Source organism: Onychomys torridus, chromosome 15 (genome assembly GCF_903995425.1).
Source record: "Onychomys torridus chromosome 15, mOncTor1.1, whole genome shotgun sequence".
Classification (NCBI taxonomy): Eukaryota; Metazoa; Chordata; class Mammalia; order Rodentia; family Cricetidae; genus Onychomys; species Onychomys torridus.
This window is the reverse complement of record NC_050457.1, coordinates 49,648,866-49,671,858: the sequence shown is the minus strand read 5'-3', so window position 1 is coordinate 49,671,858 and position 22,993 is coordinate 49,648,866. Positions and strand designations below refer to the sequence as shown.

Below are 22,993 nucleotides of genomic sequence, written 5' to 3'. Positions count from 1 at the left end.
ACAAGACATGGAATCAAAGAGGTGCCTAATCCGGGTGAAGAAATAGAAACACTGAGCAAAGATAACATGGTGAATATGCATAATAACATATTATTAAGCCATGAAATCCTGTCATTTGCAGAAAAATGATTGGAACTTGGGGACATTATGTTAAGCAATACATGTTAGTCAAAGCAAAAAGAAAGACTTCATATTCTTTATATATGAAAGCTAAAATAGTTTATATCAAAGACAAAGAGTGTAGAAGAGTGATTACTAGAGTCTGGAATGATATAAGGAACAATAACTAAATGAATCATGTAACATTCTAGTGTTTCAGTCACATAACATCCTAGGACTGATTCTAGTGTTCTGTAGCACAGTAGGTTTATTGGGTTACAGTAACCTGTTGTATGTGCTACAAAGAACTAGAAGAGAGGAAGTGTCTTAGCTACTATTCTCTTGCTACAAAGAGACACCATGACCAAGACAATCCTTTTTAAAAAAGCATTTAATTGGTGGCTTGCTTTCAGTTTCAGAGAGTTAGCCCAAGCTCAATCATGGCAGGAAGCAGACAGGCATGGTACTGGGGCAGTAGCTGAGAGCTTTATATCCTGATCCACAGGAGAAGGCAGAGAGAATGACACTGGGTCTAGCATGTGCATTTGAAATATTCTAAAGCCCACTCCCAGTGACGAACCTCCTCCAATAAGATCACACCTCCTAATCCTCCCTAAACAGTTCCACTCCCTGGTGAATAAGTATTCAAATATATGAGCCAATAGGGACCACCCTCATTTAAACCACCACCTGAGGCCAGTAAGGAGATGGGAATTGCTAATCATCCTGACTTGATCATGACACATTAGTTACATGTATCACATTACCACAATGTACTCTATAAGCATGCACAATTACTGTGTCAAATAAAAATGAAAAGTTTAAAAGCTAAAAAAGGAAACCAATAGAACAAAAGCACCATGCCTCACCTGCTGCTACCGTCAAGCCAGCTCTACCATCCTAGAGTTTCGGTTGTAGAAAAGGGAACTTGAAGACATTTTTCCTCTCACTTTGTCAGTAGCTAGTAATTTCAGTGTAGTTTTCCCCATACTTAGTTCATGTACAATTTATCTCTGTCTGAGAAATGGAATTAACAGACCGGAAAGGGCAACAAACAGAGTGTGGTGCATCTTCTGAGTCTGGAGTCAGACACACCTGGCTTTAAATGAAGCTGGCTTTGACATGTTTCTGCCTTTGATCATATTTCTTTTTCATTTTATTTTAATGTTTAGGTTTGCTAATTTTATGTGTATGTTTTTTCCTACACTGATGTATGTGCCCCATGTGCATGCCTGGTGCAGAGATGGGGAGAAATGATTGAATCTTTTGGAACCTGAGTTACAGGTGGTTGTGAGCAGCCATGTGGATGCTGGAAACTGAACCAAGAAGAGCAAGTGCTCCTAACTACTAAGCCATCTCTTCCACCCCTGACCACATTTCTTAATTGTTTTTTTGTCGTTTGTCTTCTCATGTGTGGGACAGTGTAATAGGACTAAGCTGGAGACTGAAACCAAAGATGAAAGAAGATACCGTTGAAATAAAGCATTAGGCCTGGGTCAGGCGGGGGGGGGGATACCGAAGTGGAGACAGCTGGTTTTAAAATCTAGTTTGTGTATTACCCGAATTTGTCATTCATTCATTTCAGGACAAGTGAGGGTCATTATAAAATACTGACTTAAATGGAAACACTGCGCCAGAAAGGCTCAGAACCATTGGCTGTTACAAGTTTATCTCTAAAATCCCGAGTCCTCACCCAGCTCTAATTATCTCAATCCTAGGTAGGCAACAGGCTCCAGAGTTCAGGCTTCTCCCCTCTGGGGACCCTCTCCTGACTCATGTCCCCTGGTTTCTACTCACAGCTTGAGGATGGACACATCTGGAGGATTCTGAGAGAGGTCTCCAGGGAGAAGGCTTTCTGCATATTTCTCCAGGCTAGAGCCATCTCTTTCCAGAAAGGAAGCAAACTGCAAAATCCTGTGGAAGCAGGTCAGTGGGAGGATAGGCTCCAAATGCTCACTGACCAGCTGGACTTTGATGTTAGAAGAGGGAGGAGGCTTTAGAAAGGGAGCTGTAGACTGCTGACTCCAAGTGCACTTAGGTAAACCCCCAGAGCCTGACATTGTTAGGAACAGTGCCTGAAATAGTGAGAATAATGAAGGAGAGAGGCAGAGAAAGGAAGAGTGGCAAAGGAAATTGGAAGTGAAGGGATGGGAAAGGAGGATAAGGGAGAGAGAAGGCAATTGAAAAAGAAGACAAACTAAGTTCTCCCGGGCTCATTTTGTAAGCCTGTATTCCACCCCAGGTTCACCAGAGTGAACTGCTCCGTAGAAGGGCAGTCACAGAGTTAGTCTGGATATAACGTGTTTATATCCAAAATTGGGTTGGATATAAAATGTTCCTCACATGTCCATGCGTTTGAACACTTGACCCCAGACTGGTGGCACTGCTATGGGCAGTTATGGGACCTCTGGGACATGCAAGGTAGTTAGCAGACATAGGACCACTGGAGCAGAGCTTCTGAGTATTTGACAGAGTATCCTTCCAGCCTAAGCTATGTTCTTCCTGGTCAGTGACATGTAAGAAACACCTATGCCCCTTGTTGCCACTGCCACGGACCAAGTTGGGCCAGCCTCCATGTCATCCGTATCCCCATCGTGATAGACTATACTCTCTCACACAATGAGTCAAAGTAAGTCCTTCCTGCCTTAATTTGTTTTTGTCATGTTTTCAGTCAGAGTGTCAAGAGAAGCGACTAGTCACTACTGAGAAGTAGGGGATGGTCACTGCTGTAATAAACTTGACCATGTGGTCTGCAGGCCTTTAGAGTTGCACTGTGGGAGGAATGTGGAAGAGTTTGGAGTTGTGAACTAGAGCAGCCTGAGAATGTCAACGAAGCGCAATGGGCCGTTATGGTAGGAGTTCAGAATGGTAATGGGAATGTGGGCAGTAAAGACTGTGCTCGTGAAATTTTGGAGGAAAACAAGGATGAAATTGGAAATTGGGACAGAGTTCGTTCAAGCTATGATTTTGCAAATAATCTGGCTTTGTTCTACTCATGTCTGGGGATCTCAGTGATGCTGAATTAAAAGTTACTAGAATGAATTTTTGGGAGAGACAAAAATTTTTGGGAGAGAGCATAGTATTCAGGCTGTGGTGCAGTTATTGCTGACTATTTTAGCCAGATTTTTTAAAAAGATTTATTTATGTATTATGTACACAGAGGAGGGCGCCAGCACTCATTACAGATGGTTGGGAAAGAAAGATGTGGAAGACGTGCAGGTTGGAGATGGAAGAAGTATAACTATAACTCTATAGTTGTAGAAAAAAATGGCTGTGGACAGATTGATGTTAAAGAGCTTAGTGCAATGAAAGAGATTCTGCCTGAGATTGCAGAAGTGGTACCTGTAAGTTAAGACCTCACTCTAGGGCATCCTGCTCTAACATGACTGGGTAGGTAAATGTTCTTGCTGATGCAGAAAAGCAAGCACCCTGAGACCACAGCAGTCAAGCTCCAGGGGTGAATGAACTGCATCTAAATCTGGCTGCAGAGTGTATTGCCACTTATGTGATGCTGCTGTGTAGGCATGCAAAGTGAGTGACAGGCATGGGAAGCTTGTGAGACAGTTCCAGAGGAAAGACTAAGGAGGTGTGGAAATGTGCTACTTCTCATCTCTCCTGCAATGAGGCCATGTTAGGCCATTGCATGAAGTTGTGAAGGTGAAGCAAAAGATGCCATGGAGATGCCAGGATGTTCAAGGTATCAGGAGCACACAGACACCAAGGAAACATGCAGGCACTGAGTGAAGCTAGCACAAGAGAGAGCTCACTCACATTTGCTTCAGGTGGCATGGGTCTAGTCAAGTCAGTTGTAATCCAGATGCTAGACATGGAGCTTTAGGACTTGGAATTTTCCCTGATGGGTTTCTGCGTTGCTTTGGTCTAGACTTTTCTTGCTACGTCTCAGGATTTCCCCTTTGGAACAGGAATGGTTAATATACCACTGCATATTAGAAGTCTAACTTTTTTTTTTTTTTTTGCATCAAAAGTGCGTATTGTTAAGAGATTTCCCCACAGAAGAAATTGGTGGCTTTTGAACAGTGTTAGAAGTGAGACTTTTGAAGTTTGACTAGATTGTTTTTGCACTATGAAATCGCTATGGCATAAGGCGGCCAAAGGTGGTAGGTTATGATTTCAATGTGAAACACCTCCCTAACAGGCTCAGGACTTTGAATGCTTGGTTCCCTAGCTGGTGGCACTGTTTTGGTAGATTATAGACCCTTTACTGATGGAGGCTATATTGTAGACTTACAACCAAGATGGCCAAGGTTCATTCTACTTCCCACCCAAGCTCTCTTGTCTCCTGGTTTGTGGCACTTAATAACCAGTCATCGTCCCATACTCTGTCACAGACAAAGCTGGTCCAACCTCCATGCATGCTTTCCCCACCATGATGGACTGTACTCTCTTAGACCACGAGTCTAAACAAATCCTTTCCATGTTAAGTGACTTCTGCCAGGTATTCTACCACAATGTTGAGAAAGTAACAAAGTATGGAGGAAGGACAAGGATTTGTTTGAAGCAGCCAAGGGTCGAGAAACTGGGGGTGTCCATAAGAAAGAAAGGAGGAGGATTGGCATAAGGAAATGAGGAAACTGTTTTAGCTGGGTGTAATCCTACCAGCCAGGGAGGTTAAGTTGGCTGTATAGTGAGTTCAAGGCTAGTTTGGAAACTTGGTGAGGTCTTGTTCCATAATAAAAATGAAAGAGGGTGGGGATGCAGCTGGGTGGTAGAGTGCTTGTCTAGCATATTCATGGACCTGGCTCAATCCCAACATTACAAAAAAAATGGAGTGGTAAAGAAGACGCATGAACCTTAGGGAAGGAGACGTTCATTGTGAGGAAGTAGGCGTTGAATAGCTTCATAAAGCCCTGGATGTGGTTAGATCCTTCCAGCTTCTTAAATGGAGCAAAGAGTTGACAGTTGTGGAGTTAGTGGGATTTATTTTCATAATATTTTTAATTTCTTAAATTCTTATTCATCAGTTCTACTACCTCCTAACTCTAATGCCCACAGACAATGATTTAATGTATTTATAGATTTTTGTGTGCATGTATATTATTTGAGATGAATACATTTTCATGTGATATATATTTTTAATAGTAATATCATTATTGTTGCTATTTGTTGTACTGAGGATCAGACTCAGGGCTTTGGAGCAGGCTATACAAAAGCCCTACCATCTAGCTAATACAGTGCAGCCCAAATGCATTTTTTATTTATGTGCATGTATGAAATTGCAATATTTGCCTTTATTTTATTCTCATTCAGAACTATATTTTTATGATGCAACTAGCTGGTTATGAGACTATCTCTTCCAGGTTTCCACCATTTAAAAATGTGTGTCAATGTGTTTTTTATAGCAATACCTACAGGAAAGAGAGGAAGAGAGAAAGTGAAAGAGAGAGAGAGAGAGAGAGAGAGAGAGAGAAATTAGAGAGGGCAAAGAGGTGGGTGGATGGACTCAGTGTTGCAAAAGTGCTGTGGCAAGTTTCCTCTGTTCTTGTACTCTGGTTGATTATTCAGGGAGAAATATTTTCACAGGGAAAGCACACTGTGGTCAGCAAGCAAATCTTTATTAAAAGAGAAGATGTCCTCACCAAGGTATGAGAGGACCAGCCTGGAAGAGAGAAGGGACTAGCCCTAGTACTTTATCTGCCTTAACATTTCTACTTTATGTGACCTCTCCTCTAATTTGCAGGTTTAGAATGGCTTCTCTTCTCCAAATGTTTTCTCAGAAGTGGTTTGAACTAGACATTATTGATTCCACCTTGAGTTTTCTTCAAGTTCTTGTGTGTTATATCACCCTACAAACCCAAGGTAAAGATATCCTACTATTTTGGAGGGTATGTTCATTTTTCTTTTTAAAATGTTGATTATCTTTATTTATGTGTACATGTGTGAGAGAGTACCAAGTATGTGCAGGTGCCCATGGAGGTCAGAAGAGGGTGCTGGATCCCTTGAAGCTGGAATTATGGGCAATTGTAAGTTGTCTTATGTGGGTGCTGGGAACTGAACTCTGGTCCTCTGGAAGACCAGGAAACATTTTTAATCCCTGAGGGTATCTTATCATGGGAGATTGTGCCAGAGACTCTTACCAAGATACAGAGGCAAGCCAACTGCCATCTGTGAGAACTGTCTTGTGTATCTCTCCTTGGCCTCTCCCTTCAGCTTCCACACCTCCCCTCAGCTCTACTTCTTATGTGTAACTTGCTCCTAACAAAAAGGCAATTGATTTAGACATATCTTGCAATAACACCCAAGAAATGACCTTTTACCCCAAATGCCTGCAGTTAGCAATGGTACAAGGTAAGGACAGAATTGCTATGAGTTCAATAAAAACTGTGATCTCTTGCTGGGATCCCAGCCTCCAGCCCAGGTGTTCTGAGGGCTGTAGGGAGCAGCTGTGTAGTGTGGCTGATCAAGGGTGGCAGGATAATACATCAGTGAGGGCAGTGGATACACAGCCATTCCCTTGGGCTCAGAATCTGTCACACTATTGGACTGTGGGTATTAGGTCTTGATTCCTCCAAAGTCTGGCTTATGCTCTTCAGTTCTTCTGCACCATCAGTTTTACCTTTGGGAACAATATAAGCTACAGTTTTCATGACTGGAATTTTATTTTTTCCAGTGTTGTACGATTTGAAGTTTTGCTGAGGCACCCAACATGAGGAGCTTTCAGAGTGGGAAGCAAAATAATACATTTTGAATAACTCTTGGAGAAGTGAGTGATTGATTTTTTTTTATTTAAAGGAGTGATTATTCTGATGATCATAAAATGTGTTTTCTTAAGCAGACAGAGAACCAAAGATACACTCAAGCCCAGAAAATCATGAAGGGAGTGGGAGGAAGATGACCTCCAGTGATGGCTTGCATCTCTGGGGCATAGAGCAGGATGGCTGATAGCAGTTACCAGCTACTCTTCGAGAGGTCTGACAGCAGGAAAGCAGTGGTGTTTCAGTAGCGACCAAAGAGAAGGTTAAAAGAGAGAATTTCTCGAGCACAAAAGATGGAGAGAAAGACCGCATCCGTGGGCGGGACACTTTAGCCGCTGCAGGGATGCTCCAGAGAGCAGAGGCTGAGGACAGAGACAGCCGAAGCTTTGGAAAACATCAAGTATAGTTACAGTTGTGAGCAGGCAGAGCCTGATAAATAGAAAATAACTGAGGGGTGTGTGTGTGTGTGTGTGTGTGTGTGTGTGTGTGTGTGTGTGAGAGAGAGAGAGAGAGAGAGAGAGAGAGAGAGAGAGAGAGAGAGAGAGAGAGAGAGGCGCACACAGAGGGGCAGAGACATCACCATGTGAAACTGGGAGAAGCAGGATGCAGAAGGCAGAGACCGAGCTAAAAGAAAGCAAATGAGCTGCTCAGAAAACACAATTAACACTGTTCTCATCACTGAGCAAATTTGTAGTCTAGCCAGGCAGGGGTCCTGGAGACTGTACAGATTGTCGGCACTGGGAAAATTCTGTCTTGTTCTCAGCATTTGGTCACGATGGTGGTGGAACCCACTTTGAGAGGCTCCCACTTGAGTCTGCAGCTTCAGGAGTCAAGTGTCCCTGCATTGTCCAGTTTATGGAATCGTCCAGGAAGGGCCAGGCGCGGATCCACCTTGTGTTTGCTTGGAGAGCCAGTCTAATTATAGGAGAGAGACCAAGTCAGAACCATAGAGGGCTCCTTTCAGTGGGAAGTCAGTAGGAGTCACAGGGCAGACTGTTTTTCATTGGGTGCCATCAATCGGTGATGTTAACTACCAGAGCTCCACAAAGGGGAATGAATGACAGCAAGTGATTATCTATGGGAGCCGAGTTAACCAAAAGTCAGAGACCCAAAGATGAAATATGGTAATATTCTGTTGGCATTGGTTACTGCATCCGTACATGGCTTCCCTGCCCCAAGAGCAGATAGATGTGATGGAAACTAGGAATAATTGGCCGGAAGCTTGTGGTGCACCCCATCTTGTTCTGTGAAACTGAATATCAGAATAACTGTAGCTGCCTCTGTCCATAAACCACACCTATATATACAAATTCCAATGCAGAAATACAAGAAATATGAAAATCAAGGCAACATGACTCCTCGAAAGAGTGAAAAATTCATTCCATACTAACTGATTTTAATGATAGCAAAGTGGGCAAAATTAGAGCCCAAATGGAAAAGAATGATGATAAGAACCACCAACAAATCCAAAGAAGATACAAATGAACTCCCAATGAATTAACAGAATATGAGTAAACTGCTGAGTAAAATAAGGGGGACAATCATGCACATGAAATAATTCAGTGAAGAGCTAGAAAGTAAAAACAGACAAACGTACATTTCAAAGGTGAAAAGATTAATAAACCAAATAAAAACTCAGTTGAATCTTCACCAGTGGAGGGTGAAGTGGATCAATGGGAGGGTAGAATGTCAGAGCTTGAAGATAGACAAATATAAATATTCAGATGACAATAAAGAAAACTAAGAGAGTAAAAACAGATACTGCAAGACTTCTGAGCCACCATTAAAAGGCCAAATTAAGATTCAGAAAAAGAGAATAAGGAGAAGAGGAGAGTAGGTACAAACTAAAGAAACAGAAAACATTTTAAATAAAATAGTAGAAAAGAGTTCCCCAGATCTTGGAAAAGTGACGCACATCTAGGTACAAGAGGATACAAGAACCTTAGACACGTGGGTTTATATGTAACAGGATACTTTCTTGAAGCTTCCCACAGTCTTTCCTCTTCCTGTGTGTTGAGTGTTTTAACAATAATACAACGTGATGCTTCTCCCTTTCCTGCCCTTCTTTACTTGTGTTTCTCAATGTCTTTTACAACCATGAGAATATAGGAAAGACCGAATCTCATTAGAAGAGTAGATAAGGCAACCAAAATAGGAAAGGATCAAATATCACAAAAAATCCCCCCAGCAAATGGAAGGTATTAGTACATATCTTCTAGTTATAACTCTGATGTTAATGGTATCAAATGTCCAATTAAAAGACCCAGACTAAGCTGGGCGGTGGTGGTACATGCCTTTAAACCCAGCATGTGGGAGGCAGGGGCAGGCAGATCTCTGTGAGTTCCAAGCCAGCCTAGGCTACAGAGTGAGTTCCAGGAAAGGCGCCAAAGTTACACAGAGAAACTCTGTCTCAAAAAACAAACAAACAAACAAAAAGACTCAGACTAGTATATCTAATACCCACCCCCAAACACAACACAACAAAATGACTTGATTGTTGCTTCCTAGATGTGCACCTAATTGGTCAAGAAAACACAGCCTAAAAGTAAAAATATAGAAAAGATATCCCCAGTCAATAGAACCCAGAAGAAAGCAGGAGAATCTACACTCATTCATATCTAACAATATGGACTTTAAAATAATATTATTGAGAAGTGATAAGGAAGGTCACATAATTTATGTGGATAATGGAACAAATCTATCAAGGATATAGAATGATTATAAACATGTATACACCAATATTCAGCACATCTAGTTTTATAAAACAATGCTATTAGTTTATAAAAGTACATAGATCATCAGACAATTAAATAAGCATAGTTGACACATTAGTAATTGCATGAATTAACACCTTATTCTCATCAGCATATCTGTCATCCAGAGGAAAAAAATGAACAGAGAAACATCAGAGTAAATGAACTTGTGGATCAAGTAGACTTAACAGCTAGCTAGAGAATATGACACCCAAAGGTTCAAAATATATATTCTTTTCTGCATCCTACAGAAATTTATCCAAAATAGATATTTTAGGGTGTAGGGAGAATTTTCATAAATACAGGATTACAAATTTGTGTCCATACTCATGCAATTTAGTCAACTACCCACAACACAGCTTTTCACACAAAAGGAAGTCCCGAGCCATTTCCCCAGACTCTCTAATGATATTCCATTATGTATTTTATTTGATTCTGGAAAGTTCTTTGCACTGCCGTAGCCCATGTAGGCTGAGGTGAAAGAGACTAAGTAATTTTTGGAATAGAAATATATTTCTCACTGTTCTGGAGACTATGGAGTCCAAGAGATGGTGTTGGCAGGCTTTTGTACACGTTAAGGTCATGGTCCTCATGTGGTTGTTTTCATGTATCCCTACACAGAAGCAGGGCAAACAGGCTCCTTAGGATGTCTCTCCTAAAGGCACTAGTCTCAGGAGAATGCCATTCTCATAATGTAATGTAATGTATAGACTATCACTTCAGGAATGAAGATTTCAATATACACATTTCAAGGGAGATAAGAAAACTCAGACCATGGCAGCCACTATTATTTCAGATAATCTTCTCTGTTCTGCCCTCATGTACTGATATTTTAATCACAGTATGTTACACCTTTTGAAATAGTCCATGATTCTTTGAAGATTTTATGTTCTCCCCCTCTCTTTTTTTCTACTTGTGTTTTAGTTTGGGAAATTCCTAGGTGCTTGCTTGCACCAATTCCTCCCTCAGTTGAACGCCGTCTTCCAGAGACTGGTAAAGAAAGGTACTGCTCATTTCTCTCATGGTATTTTTGACTTTTAGCCCTTCTTTCATTCTCTTTTAGAGTCTCTTTCTCTCATTAAAGTACTCTTATGACATTATATGTATTCTTCTTTATTAGAGAGTCTTTAACATATTAAGCATAATTATTGAAAATTGTCTGATAATGGTAACAGTTCAATATCTGAGTCTGGTTCTTATGTTTGCTTTGTCTCCTCAGATGTTACTTTTTATCTTAACAATTTAGCATCTTTTGTGATTTTTTTAATATAACGTGCTGTGTAATATATGATAAGATAATGTATGGTAAAGAGACCTTTAGTATGAGACTTTATGTTAGCCTAGTTAGATGTGGGCTCTATTTAATGTTTTCCATAGCATAAGAACTAGAGAATTAAAATTTCTTAGGTGTGTTTTGTTTTGATTTGTCTTTGACAGTGCCACTACTAAGTAAGCTCACCTTAAATTTGTGATCCTTTTGCCTCAGCCTTCCATGATGGATATGGTGAAGGAGGACATATTAAACAAGCTGTGTTTAATATCCTTTGTGTTCCCTTTGTGAACCTTCGTGTTCCCTGATGTCACTAACTTACCCTCAGAATCTTTTTTTTTTAAAACTAGAATTGTGGGTAGTAGGTATTTATTATTATCATCTACTTTGTGTGTGTGTGTGTGTGTGTGTGTGTGTGTGTGTGTGTGTGTGTGTGTGTTCATATGACCAAAGGACAACTTTCACGAGTCAGAGCTCTTCCTTTCAGGGGACCAAACTCAGGTCGTCAGGCTTGGTAGCAAGTGCCCCCATGGAGCCACCCCTGCAGCCTGGCAGCTCTTTGAACTGTAAAGCTATAGATGCACATTGTTGACTTCAGTCTTCAATGTGTGCACGACTCTGGAGCGGGACTTCACAGTTCCTTCTCTGTCAGAGTAACTTAAGAAACAAAACTAAGCAAAACAAGCAAAGCACCCCTGCCTGTTCTCTTTGCCAGATTCAGCCTAGTTTTTGAAGCTTGTTTTTTAAACCTGTTTTTTTTTTTTTTGTTACTTTCTCCCTTAATTATGACAGAAAAATGGGGTGCTAGAGAATATCCTTCCCAATATAGGGCTTTGGCAAAGTCATTCTCCCTGCAGAACAGATTCCTGCTACAGAGGGTGCCAAGTGTATTTCTGCCTTTTTTTTTTTTTTACAGTCACAGGAATAAGGTGATCGAAACCTCAGCAATGTAGCATGTTCTTATAAACAAGACCAATAAAGGTTGTGGAATCATCCTAGTGGTGGCCACTAGAGGCTTTCTCTTTTCATGTTAGTGAATACCTAACCTCTAGTAGTTTGTCAACATTACTATTTAAATGTTCCTGCTGGGTATAGAGCCAGTGGCTTCTGCTCCAGGTGAGAGCTCCTTTGCACCTGTTAGGATTCACCTATCTCTAGGTTTCAGGATGACAATTCACTTTGCAACTTTACTTCTCTACTGGATTCAAGGAAGATAATTAATTTCAGTCTGTTCAGCTTTTTCCTGCAGAGATAAGAATGACAACTCCTAAGCTTGACTACAAGACACGGCTTGTTTAATATGTCCTCCTTCACCATCTTTGCACAGAGAATTGTGTGCACATAATTTTCCCCGCTTTGAACAAATTCTTTGAAGAAGGTTCCCAGATTAACATGTATGTACATCTTAAGTATATACCAATGAGAGAGCATCAATTTATAGTTTAACTAATGTTTCATAAAACCATTTTCTTTCAAGATGTTTTTCATTTGACTTCTGTAAAGTTAATATCCAACTGAGTCTGAAAACTGGGAGGGTAAGGAGAGAGATTCCATCTAGAAAAACTTCTCCTTCACCCTGAAAGTTCTTTGGAATATCCATCCAAATCTTACCCAAGGTTCATTCCAGGATACCAGTTCAATAGATGCTGCCTCTGAGTTACAAGAAATTTAGGAGAGACCATTTTTACTTGCTCTCTTTTCAGTCCACTTTGGGCAGATGAGGCACACTCTTCCTAACTATATACCAGAATCAGAGAAAAACTTCTCTGTAAAGACAGCTAGTAAACAGGGAGGGGAGAGAAGATCCAAATTTTACCTCCACCTGAAGCTATTTCCAAGATAATGAATTCCCCAAATGCCAAGTGTATTTTATCAGATTGGGAAGTTTGAGAATTTCTCCTTGAACATAAAAGCTGGCAAACTTCATCGGTGACTGTAAGGGGAGATTGGACACAGGTTTACCACTTAATGATTAGTTAAGTTCTGAGTGCAAATGAACTTTGCCTTTGCCTCCAAGGCCTTTTGCCAATATCAGAGCAAGGTCCAGTAAGAGTTACTAAGGGTGAATTCCAGCATTCCTAAAGCTCTCCTCTACATCTCCAGCTCTCGGGGCCTGTGGAATAGAAGGAGAATGCTTTTTGGGAAAGTTTTTGGTGGGGCAAAAGTCATATAAAACTTCATGTTGTGGGTGTTCCGTTTCAGCACTAATGGACTGTGAAGAATGGTGAGCATGGGATGGCTAGACAATATGTAGAAAGCAGAAGGAACAGCGTCTAAGTGGAGGTGTGGTTCAGAACCAGGTTCACACAGTGCTGATGCTCTTGAAAAGTGGCACAAAGTGCAGAGACATTCGGGCATGTCCTAGCAGAATGACTGGACTTGCTCCTTCTTAAAAAAGCCACATCCTGCAGAGACCTGGGACACAAATTGCTTTGGTTTGTCTACTGAACTGCAATACCCAAGAGCCCACAGAGTGCACCCATATTGCTTAGGCGTGCTAGCACAGTGTCTGACACACAAGGCTCATTCAAGAAATTCCTTCTCATCATTATTTTCAGTTGTTATAAAGAATGATAGGCTTCATTCTGACATATATATCACTATACTTTGCTCATGATCGGTCATCCGCACCCTCTCTTCCTCCCCACTTCTGCTGGTCCCAACTTCTGCTTTCCCATCTAGATTCCTATGGGACAGAAAGCACACACTACTTGCTAAAGCATTCCTCATTAATGGATGTGGTAGAGTGACTGACAGACAATCCTCCTGAAGAAGGTTTGCACTTACAAGGACATCTTATCATTTCTTTTTTGGTAAATTGCATGGTAGGAACTTTTTGTAGGATTGACCCTTCTTTTAGCAGGTAAAATTTTTTAGTTGCTCTTTCTTTTGAACTTCCCAATCAAGGCAAATTATTCCTTTTAGTCACAGCAGAATGAGGTTTCTAAGAACTTGCCCACTCACTCCTGCTCTTCCTGTGTGTGTGTGTGGGAACTGTTTCTAAACTTGGAGGCCTCACATATAGTGAGCTCTGTGTCCAGGACCTTCAATTAATACTTATTCCTCTAATGATTATTACAGAGTTAGACTGATTCATATAATTCAGATGCAGAAGACAAAGGGAAAGGTGCTTTCAATGAAGAAAAGAAAACTGATCTTATAAAAGGCACACACACACACACACACACACACACACACACACACACAAATCTCCATTGGGAATGGTAAATGGAAATCTAACTACACATTTCAGAAGACACACCTGAAATAAGGTGATAGGACAGTTTAAAGTGATGGCAAGAGATTCACTACCCCAAAGAGAATAAGAACATGAGAGTCAGAAAAAAAAAATAGATGTCATGATAAAAGAATCACTGGACATCAAAGGGATCAAAATTAGCAATGAAAGGGCTAAACTTTCTAGAACAGCAGTTCTCAACCCATGGGTCACGACCCCTATGTGGTCACATACCAGATATTTACGTTACAATTCATAGCAGTTACAAAATTACAGTTATAAAGTGGCAATGAAATGATTTTACGGTTGGGGGTCACCACAACAGGAGGAACTGTATTAAAGGGTCGCAGCTTTAGGAAAGTTGAGAAACACTGTACTAGAAGGCTTGAAAATTTAAGCCAATATACACCGAATACTATAGCTTACAGATATATACAGCAAAAGTAAATAGAAGCACAACGAGAAGAAACCTTTAAACCATGATTTTAATTTCTCTGTGATCACTTCAGGAAATTCTGTCTGAAGCAGCAAAATGATGAGTCTCATAAGTGTAAAAGCGCTAATTTTTAAAAACAAATTAGAACTAACAAAATTGATAAATACCATGAAAAGTGATGTTTTCTCAACAATACAACGGCAAATTAGCCCAAAGATATTTCTCCAAAGAATTTTACTATAATAATTTATTCACTAACTAATGGAGAAAAGTCACATGCTCATATTAATTACCAAAGGAGGAACATAAAGGGATTTCATTAGCATAACTAAGGGTATGTATAAATGCTACATGATGTAGTACACCTAAGGGCAAATGTTTAGCCATGCACTTTCTAAAAGTCAGGAGGCATGAAGAAGGCCTTTGCCATCTGCTCACATTTATCACATGTATGTAAACTCTACTACAAGTAATAGATTGTGAAAGAGAAATAAGAAGTGTAAGTACTGGAAAGAAGAACTAAAGTTGTTTTCTGAGGATATAATTTTTAAAAAAATAGAAAATCCAAAGAAATCTACAAAAATGTAAGAACAAATAGAATTCACTTAGTTGCAACATACAAGATAAATATAAAAAAAATAGTGCATTTTTTTTTTTTCAAAAGGTGCCAATGGCAATAGCAACAAAATGTACCGGCTGCATAGAAATGAGTTTCATATAACAAGCACAAATACTCATGAAGAATAATATAAATCTTTACTGAAGGCTAATGTAATCGAAGCAATGGGTCACCCTCACAAGCAAGGAATAATGTCTAAGCTTACAACTTCTCTTGGAATTAATACACAATTTTAATACGTAACCATTTAGTCCCCAGGACAAGAGTTTAGGAGATATGATAGGATTGTCTCAAAATTTAGATGATGAATAACTGAATGAACAGAATGCTTTGTGGAAGGGATATATTGATGTAGGAATTGATTTGCTGGATAGTCAGATTTTTGTATGAGACGTAGGGAATTAGAGTACCAGGGTAGTAGACAGAAGCACAAGATCTATTAAATGCAAGATATGGCAAAAGAAATATATAAAATAAGCAGAAAACTAATGAGTTATTCAGATATAAGATGGATTTACCAGAGAAAAGAACATTAAAGTAATGACAATATTTCATTTTGTACTTATCCAATTGCTAAAAAAGAAAATATATATGACAATACTATGTAGTTTTTTTTTTTTTTCTCTTTGTGGGCCCACCACCCAGCTCCCTAATAAATACAGGGGACTTATTCTTACTTACAAATGCCTAGTCTTAGTTTGTTTAGCTTGGCTTGTTTTTAGCCAGCTTAGCTTTTCTAACTTAAATTATACCATTTTTCTTTAACTACATTTTGCCTCTGGGCTTTCTACCTTTCTTTATTCTATGTATTTTTCTTTCCATTTTACTCTGTGGTTGGCTGTGTGTCGGAGTGGCTGGCCCCTGGCATCCTCTTTTCCTCCTTTTATCAATCCCTGTTCTTCTCTCTAGCCTAGATTTCTCCTGTTTATTGTCTCCGCCTGGCAGCCTCGCCTATCTCTCCTTACATCCAACTGGTGTTTTGGTTAATCTTCTATATTTAAAGGTATTTTATAAAACTCATAAAAGGATATGAGCTTTAAGTCAGTTTGTAAAGAACACACTTTAGTATGAATCTATCTGGTCATAAAGAAAGAAAAATGTTTAATGTTCCCAGGGATGGCTGGATTGGTATAGCATGGTGTGGGAGGAGCTTACCATAAAAGAATCATAATTTTAGATGTTAAGACTTCTGAATTTCACAATAGCAGAAATTGGTTGGATTTCTCCCACACATTTGAGAGGGGTTATCAAATCCCATAGGAGATTTTCTTCCTGTATTCTGTAATGTCCAGCAGCAGGGGTGGTTTAATGACCTTATTTCCTATCTTCTACACACCAAGATGGAAGTTACATCTTCCAGCCTCTAAATACCAGGATGGGGATTTAGACTACATAGTTGGAGGAGGACTAAATGGGTTGAGATTTTAGACCTGAATCTGGCAAGTTGTGGCAATGTGAATTCCTGATTTCTCTCAGAAAAGCACACAAAATATATTCAGAAAACATGTTACCTATTTTATGTCCTCAAGTCCCCATTTATTATATGGTACTTATTTTTGGTGACAGACACTCCAAAGGTTGCAAAATTAAAAATACACACAAGCCTTAGAAGAAAGGCAAATGGTTCCAATAGAAACACCGACAAGTCAGTGCTACTTTGCCCAAAGCCAAGCTTTAGAGATTGATCGTCACCATGAGAAAGAGAATGTCCATTCTCTAATAAGGCGCAGTGCTAGAGGATTAACAGGGGCAGAAAAGAGGTCTTAAACCATCCTAAACCATCCTAAGCACACCTTGAACAATTGTGTAACACAGCATGAGCAGTGGAATGATTCTAGGTCAGAATTCCTTGAAAGGTAAAGATTATCCATTCATGCTCAGTCTGATGGATTTGTCAGAAGAAAATGTTAATAATAGTGATGAATCACACTGTTCTAAGGGATTCCATATACCTTTTTATGGGCTGGTCTTTCCTTTATTTTACAGAATTTAAATGAGCTCCCCTGATTTGATCCCTATAAAACCAACTTTATCTTACTTTATTTCTATCAACTTTTCAAATGACACATAGGAGACAAAGGAGAGGGATTTTGCCTTGTTATTGGGAAGGGTAAACATGAATGGGAAAATCTGTTTTGTTCAATTTTATGAACAATTTCTTGATTATAGATCATTAAGTGGTTTAAAAGTCTTCAATAAAATTGTTTTAGCCATATGCATGATATTCTGCTCATCCCCCCCCCCCCGATTTTTTCCAAATTAAAAAAAAAATTAGCAGAAGGACAAGCAAGGGAAAACAAATATTTATTGAGCCAGGCACTGGGCTGGGTATTTTCAATAATGACACAAATAGAAATATAATGACCATATTATTCTGGGATCTCTAACATTCTGTTTGGCAAGCATTATTTTCAGCATGCAGTAAAAATGATGTGAGAGAAATTAGCATGATTTTCATATTATTGACAAAGATTTAACTGTCCATGTTCTCCCTACAAAGTGGATGGAGACAAATGGATCAGTCCGTGAAAATCAGGACGCATAATGTGTAATAACCCAAGATTCACAGAGTGAAAAATGTAAGAGGACAAGTCATATGAACTTAGCATTGTATAATCCTTTAATACTAAAAGAAAAAACAAAAGTAGACATCACAATAGGGACACATAGAAATGAGTCTCTGAAATCAAAACAAGATTATTTCTGATAAATGTCTGACTCTTCCCATGCCATAATATATTTGATGGTTAAAATCAAATCAAGAGGGTATTTTATTTCTTGGGAGTTTGGGGAATTTAAATTACAAATTCATGATTACAGATCTTCTAGCAGCAAAAATTCTTCAAGAAAATCACTTTATCAACATTTATGTAATTCTGTTCATTTGCATTTCAAAACAACAACAACAACAACAACAAGAACAACAACAACAACAAAGTAAAACTAGGGAGGCAATGGAAATAACTGTATGAGCCAGGCACTGAGTTGGGTATTTCAAACATAATTACATAAGTTATAATGGCTTTGGCCAACCACCTTGAGGTGACTCACTGATGAGGAAAATACCTGAAATCTATGATTTTTAAAAAAATCTGATGACTTACAGTGTAGTCTTTCTGCACTTTACTCATCAGCCAATGTCTACAAAATATCAAAATGTAGAAATGGTTATCCATAAAACCTAGCAACAATCTGCAAAGTAGTGAGTTAGAAGGTTTGTTATCAGGTTAAAGATGACAACATTAGTAATCACTTCTAATTTCCCACTGAAAGGTTGAATTTTGCTTGGCATTTTATAGGGAAAGAGCAGGAGAGAGGTAGTGGCAGCTTTGGAAATAGGGAACCTTATGCTGCAGCGGAGTCTTTGCTTCAATATGGCTTTACACAGGACATGATCACTCAATGGGCTGCGTCTGGATTGCTTTGGTTTATACAAGAGACTCTTACATTGTTTAAAATTAATGATAGAGCATAGAAGCAGGTCTCAAGGTGCAAAGAACATTCAGGGATCACATGAAGCAAAGCCAAAGGGTTGACATTTCAATAAATGCTAGATTGTACTTTAAACACATTAAAACCCCAGGACATACAATATCTTGTAGACAAAGATTAAAGAAAAAAATCAGTACATTCACAGTTTCAACAGAAATACATGATTACATATATGATTACATATTTTTAATTTTGCTCTACAGACAAAGACATAACTATATTGAAATTATGTATGATTAGATCATAAGTCATTAAATAATGATTTTCATTTGTGTTACATGATAAATTTACAACACAAGGATTATATAGTTCAATATGGCATATACCAGTTTTGAACCACAAAAAGCAATATAGAGTAAAATAACAGATACTTTAGAGTTAGGAGTGTCACATGAGAAATATTTCAACTATTCCATCAACACCAGTCCAAACATAAAATGTGGTATTTTTCATTTCTAACTATAAGCAGCTTTGAAGGAAGGTCATTAGGAAGTGGAAGGGAGGTAGTTTTAAAAAGTAAAAATATTTTTCTCAGGAACTATTTTCAGAACTATTTTTCCCTTATAGTTTTTTTCCCCATTTTAGATAATGTGGCAAAAAGACTGTCTCCCCAATTTGCAAAATGTGTACAGACAAACTAAGCCTGTATTTTGAAGTTTAATATCCAGGGGGCATAATCTGACCATAACTTTTAAAGTTGATGTTTGATGGTACTGCTTCACTCACAAAGGCTTCTAGAATTTTTTTCTTCTCTTTGTAAATGGCCAGTAGGTAAATATTAATTAATATACCAAATGATCTATGAACCCCTTTACTCATTGACTAGACCATCTAGATGGATGTCTTTCTGCTCTGAGTGTCTCAATGCTTTCTAATTTGAAATAAATGGAATTGGTGTGAACAGAACAGTTGTTAGCTTACAAGTTATGTATGCCTCATAGCAGTTAACTCATAACTGCATGTAGATTTACCATTTTCAGTTACACTTGCATTAATGAATACTCTCCATTTCATGGGGTTCTGATACAGCTCACACTTTGGAACATCTCATTTTCTACTCTTTCGCACCACTGGAAACTGATACCATGCAGAGCTCAAACCCCAAGTTACTTTCTAGGGAAATAAAAGACTGAGGAGAAAATTCCCATGTGATTCATGGATGACATGCCCATTAATTATAGGAAAGGATTGTAATTATAAGTAGATTGTAAGTAGACTTTCTCATTAGATCATAAACTCTGAAGCAAATAGTCTATATTGTAAAGTTTCTCCTTAAGACAGTCAATACCTATTGATCTAGATAGCTTAGATTTAATTAGATAAGGAGTTACCAGCTTGAATCTTTAAGCAAGTACATATCTAAATGGAGTCTTACTTATGACCTCAATTCGGGTTTGTGTCTGTGAGGAGATTCAACAAATTGGTCCATCTTATACAGAGCCAAAATCATTGTTTATAGGTAATTTTGTTCCTATAGACCTCAAGTTTACTACTCCACATAATTAATCTTCAGGGAGAACAACAGGTCCTGCAAAGAGGGACTGGAAGGCTTTAAGTATACAGAACTGGAAGGAAGCAGAGACACAAGGGTTCTGGTCTACCTAACCTGGAAAAATGGATCTCAGTTTTCTGTTAAGTATGCACAGTTTCAGGCATTTACTGCCAAGGTCAATGGCATGTCAGCAGTGAAGTCTGGGCTTTGCACCTGCAGTCTTAGATTTTACTTAACTCATGAGAATTAACTCAAAGACAGACCTAGAAGAAGTCTTAGAAACATTTTTTGAGGGCGTCAATCTACTTATTTAAAGAGAGGAAACTTGTGGCCTGAATTAAAAGAGATGACCAGGGTCATACAGCCTATTTAGTAACAGTGACATGACCTAGAACTGGACATGGAGGGCTCAGTGAGTCTCCTAGGAGTATCAATATTGTACTTGAGCCAGAGTCAGAGAAGAAATTTTGTTCAATGAAGTATACAAGTGGTTGTCATCCATGGCAATTTGGGCGGGGGAGGGAGATAGAACAAAAGGTCATTACTACTTTTTCATCTGTGTGCAGACCTTCAAAGTGTACATATTGTCCTCTTCAGGGCCTGGCATACAATTCAGTGTCATTCAAGAATGCATCAGCATTTTGTTTCAGAATCTTGAGTCATGGGCTGGTGGGTTTATCACACTCAGACTCAGGCAAAGAAATTGATGCTATTCATTTCAGTTCTGTGAGGATTCAATTAAACTACACACAAAAATCTAGGCATATTTTGCTGGTTAGTCTCTAGATAATTTTGTCATCCCCTTTCTGGCTTCTCTTTTGTTCATATCTCCATTTTTTTTAAAAGAATTCCATTTAAGGTAAAATTTGCTTTCCAATCAATGCACTTTTCTTCCTAAAGGAAACCTTTTTTTTTTTTTTTTGTTTTAAATAAAAAAAAGTAAAGAAAGGCACTTTGTAAAATGTATACAGATCTATTTCTTTCTTGTCTCTGCTATACTGAAATTGTTAAGGGCAAGCCGAGTCTTTTTTTGCAAAATGATGGACAGCAGAGGAAAGCTGAATAAAAAAAATTAAAAAGAAAAGGAGCTAGGTTTCTGTTCGGACAAACTTTCCCCTGGAACTCAGGTCCTTTGCTTGTTCATTAACTGAAGATTCACCAGTTCTCTTGGATTATGTCAAGCAAAGGGTGTCCTCCCAGCTTTGATTTTACACATGCAACAGAAGCTTGGCTGCTTCCCATCAAACTAGCTTACAGTGAATCATTAGCCTATAACTGATTATTGGTCTCAGGCACTTAGGAGAATGCATCATCTATTAAAAATCAGAGACACAGCTGATTGGTAAGTTGTGCTCATATTAAAGTTCCTTCTATGCATCTGTTAAAACCTATCAGAGAATATTTTGCCATTTGTGCCCTAAAGTTCCATCAATCATCCACCAGATATATTCAGTTTCCATGTTCTTCAGAACCTGAATTCTTAGTTGCTTACAAAAACGATACATTTTTGTGATTCTGAGAAAAAGGTTCTTTAATTTACACGTGCAATGGTTATTCAGGAACCATGATGATAGGAAAACAGTCAACAACCAAATAGAAGAACAGAGACTTGAGGCTGTTGGCTCCACACAGGAATAAGCATAGCTTGATGCATCAAAGATAGTTTTTCTAAAGACCAGTGTCTCATTTTCCATGTCTTTCCTAGCTCTACGTCTTATCTCTGCACACATATTTGCACATGATCTTAGAGTCTGACTTAAAGTCTCACCGTTCCGTTTGTCTTCCTATCTGCAGACAAATGGGATGTTGAGCCTTTAAGGAGTGAAGCAGAGGATGAGTACATCCGTGAAGGTGACTCTGCATTTCTACAACTGTCTGGTAACTTAAGATGTCAGGAATTGGTTTAAATTACTCAGTGAGACATAGACTCAAGGATACAGAATTTCAATAGGCCTTTCAGATTATCTGTCCAACATAGTCAGAGAAAACGGAAATCTAAACTAGGTAATGGCCTTTCCAAGGCAAAGCAGGACTAGAACCCAGATATCTTGACTCCTAGTATTCATTCTTTCACTCAAACAGCTGTCCTTCAACAGAAAGTATTTAACCATAAAATTCTAATAAACAAATAGAACTATGGGTTTCATTTCACTTTATTTTATTTTTTAATTTCATGAATGTTAACTGATTTTTGTGGGATATAACTTGCCTTTAGACAGCCATATTTTTCACATATGTGAAACTATATATCAGATGCAGATTTTTAAGTTTCAAACTATGAGTACCATATGCACTATCAATTCTATAGTGGTCATGGTTTGTAAATAAATGCGTATTATTTATCTCCTGGAGAAGAATAGAATATGTCGGGAAAGGTTTAGTTTGCACTGGCTTTGACGTTTGTTTGTCAGTAGTTTTCAAGGTGAACTAGATTCATTGGACCTCTTGGAAGGTGTGTGTATTTTGCATGTCATTCTCTCATGTGACTTCATACAAACTTCATCATTATGTGAGTTTTAAATCACTGATAGTTTTGCTTTTTCTTTTTCTTTACATACAGTGTTGCTTATTTCAAGTTTAATAGACTTGCTCCATACTTTTCAAGAGAGGAAAAAAAATAACCTTTTGTGGAAATGGTTGTAGAAAACAATGCTTCTCCAGCTTGAGTGTACATGTGAGTTATCTGGGCATTTAGTAAAATGCAGACTCCAATTCTGTATGTCTTCGATGAGGCTTGAGATGCTGCAAACAAAATTTCCAAGTAGCACCCATGTGATGCAATGCAGTTGGTCCTCAGACATTTAGTATGGAGGATCCAGGGCATTGAATGATCCTGGACAACTTTCCCAAATTCTTCTGTTGTTCACAAGATGTTTATGTA

At 38.7% G+C, this 22,993-nt stretch overlaps 2 protein-coding genes across 3 annotated transcripts in view; both read right to left on the bottom strand.

Annotated features, from left to right (window-relative positions):
* The window catches only part of Agxt2 (alanine--glyoxylate aminotransferase 2), a 36,153-nt gene extending 34,172 nt beyond the window's left edge, over nucleotides 1-1,981 (bottom strand). For both annotated transcript variants that reach the window (XM_036207373.1, XM_036207374.1), the window contains exon 1: nucleotides 1,897-1,981. In XM_036207373.1, coding sequence (XP_036063266.1) covers nucleotides 1,897-1,981 — 85 coding nt within the window. The remainder of the gene's footprint in view (nucleotides 1-1,896) is intronic.
* Nucleotides 1,982-7,363: 5,382 nt separating this feature from the next.
* Prlr (prolactin receptor) overlaps nucleotides 7,364-22,993 on the bottom strand; it is a 50,792-nt gene continuing 35,162 nt past the window's right edge. The window contains exon 9 of the mRNA XM_036206728.1: nucleotides 7,364-7,727. Within this exon, the coding sequence (XP_036062621.1) occupies nucleotides 7,635-7,727 (93 nt within the window). The 3' untranslated portion in view covers nucleotides 7,364-7,634. The remainder of the gene's footprint in view (nucleotides 7,728-22,993) is intronic.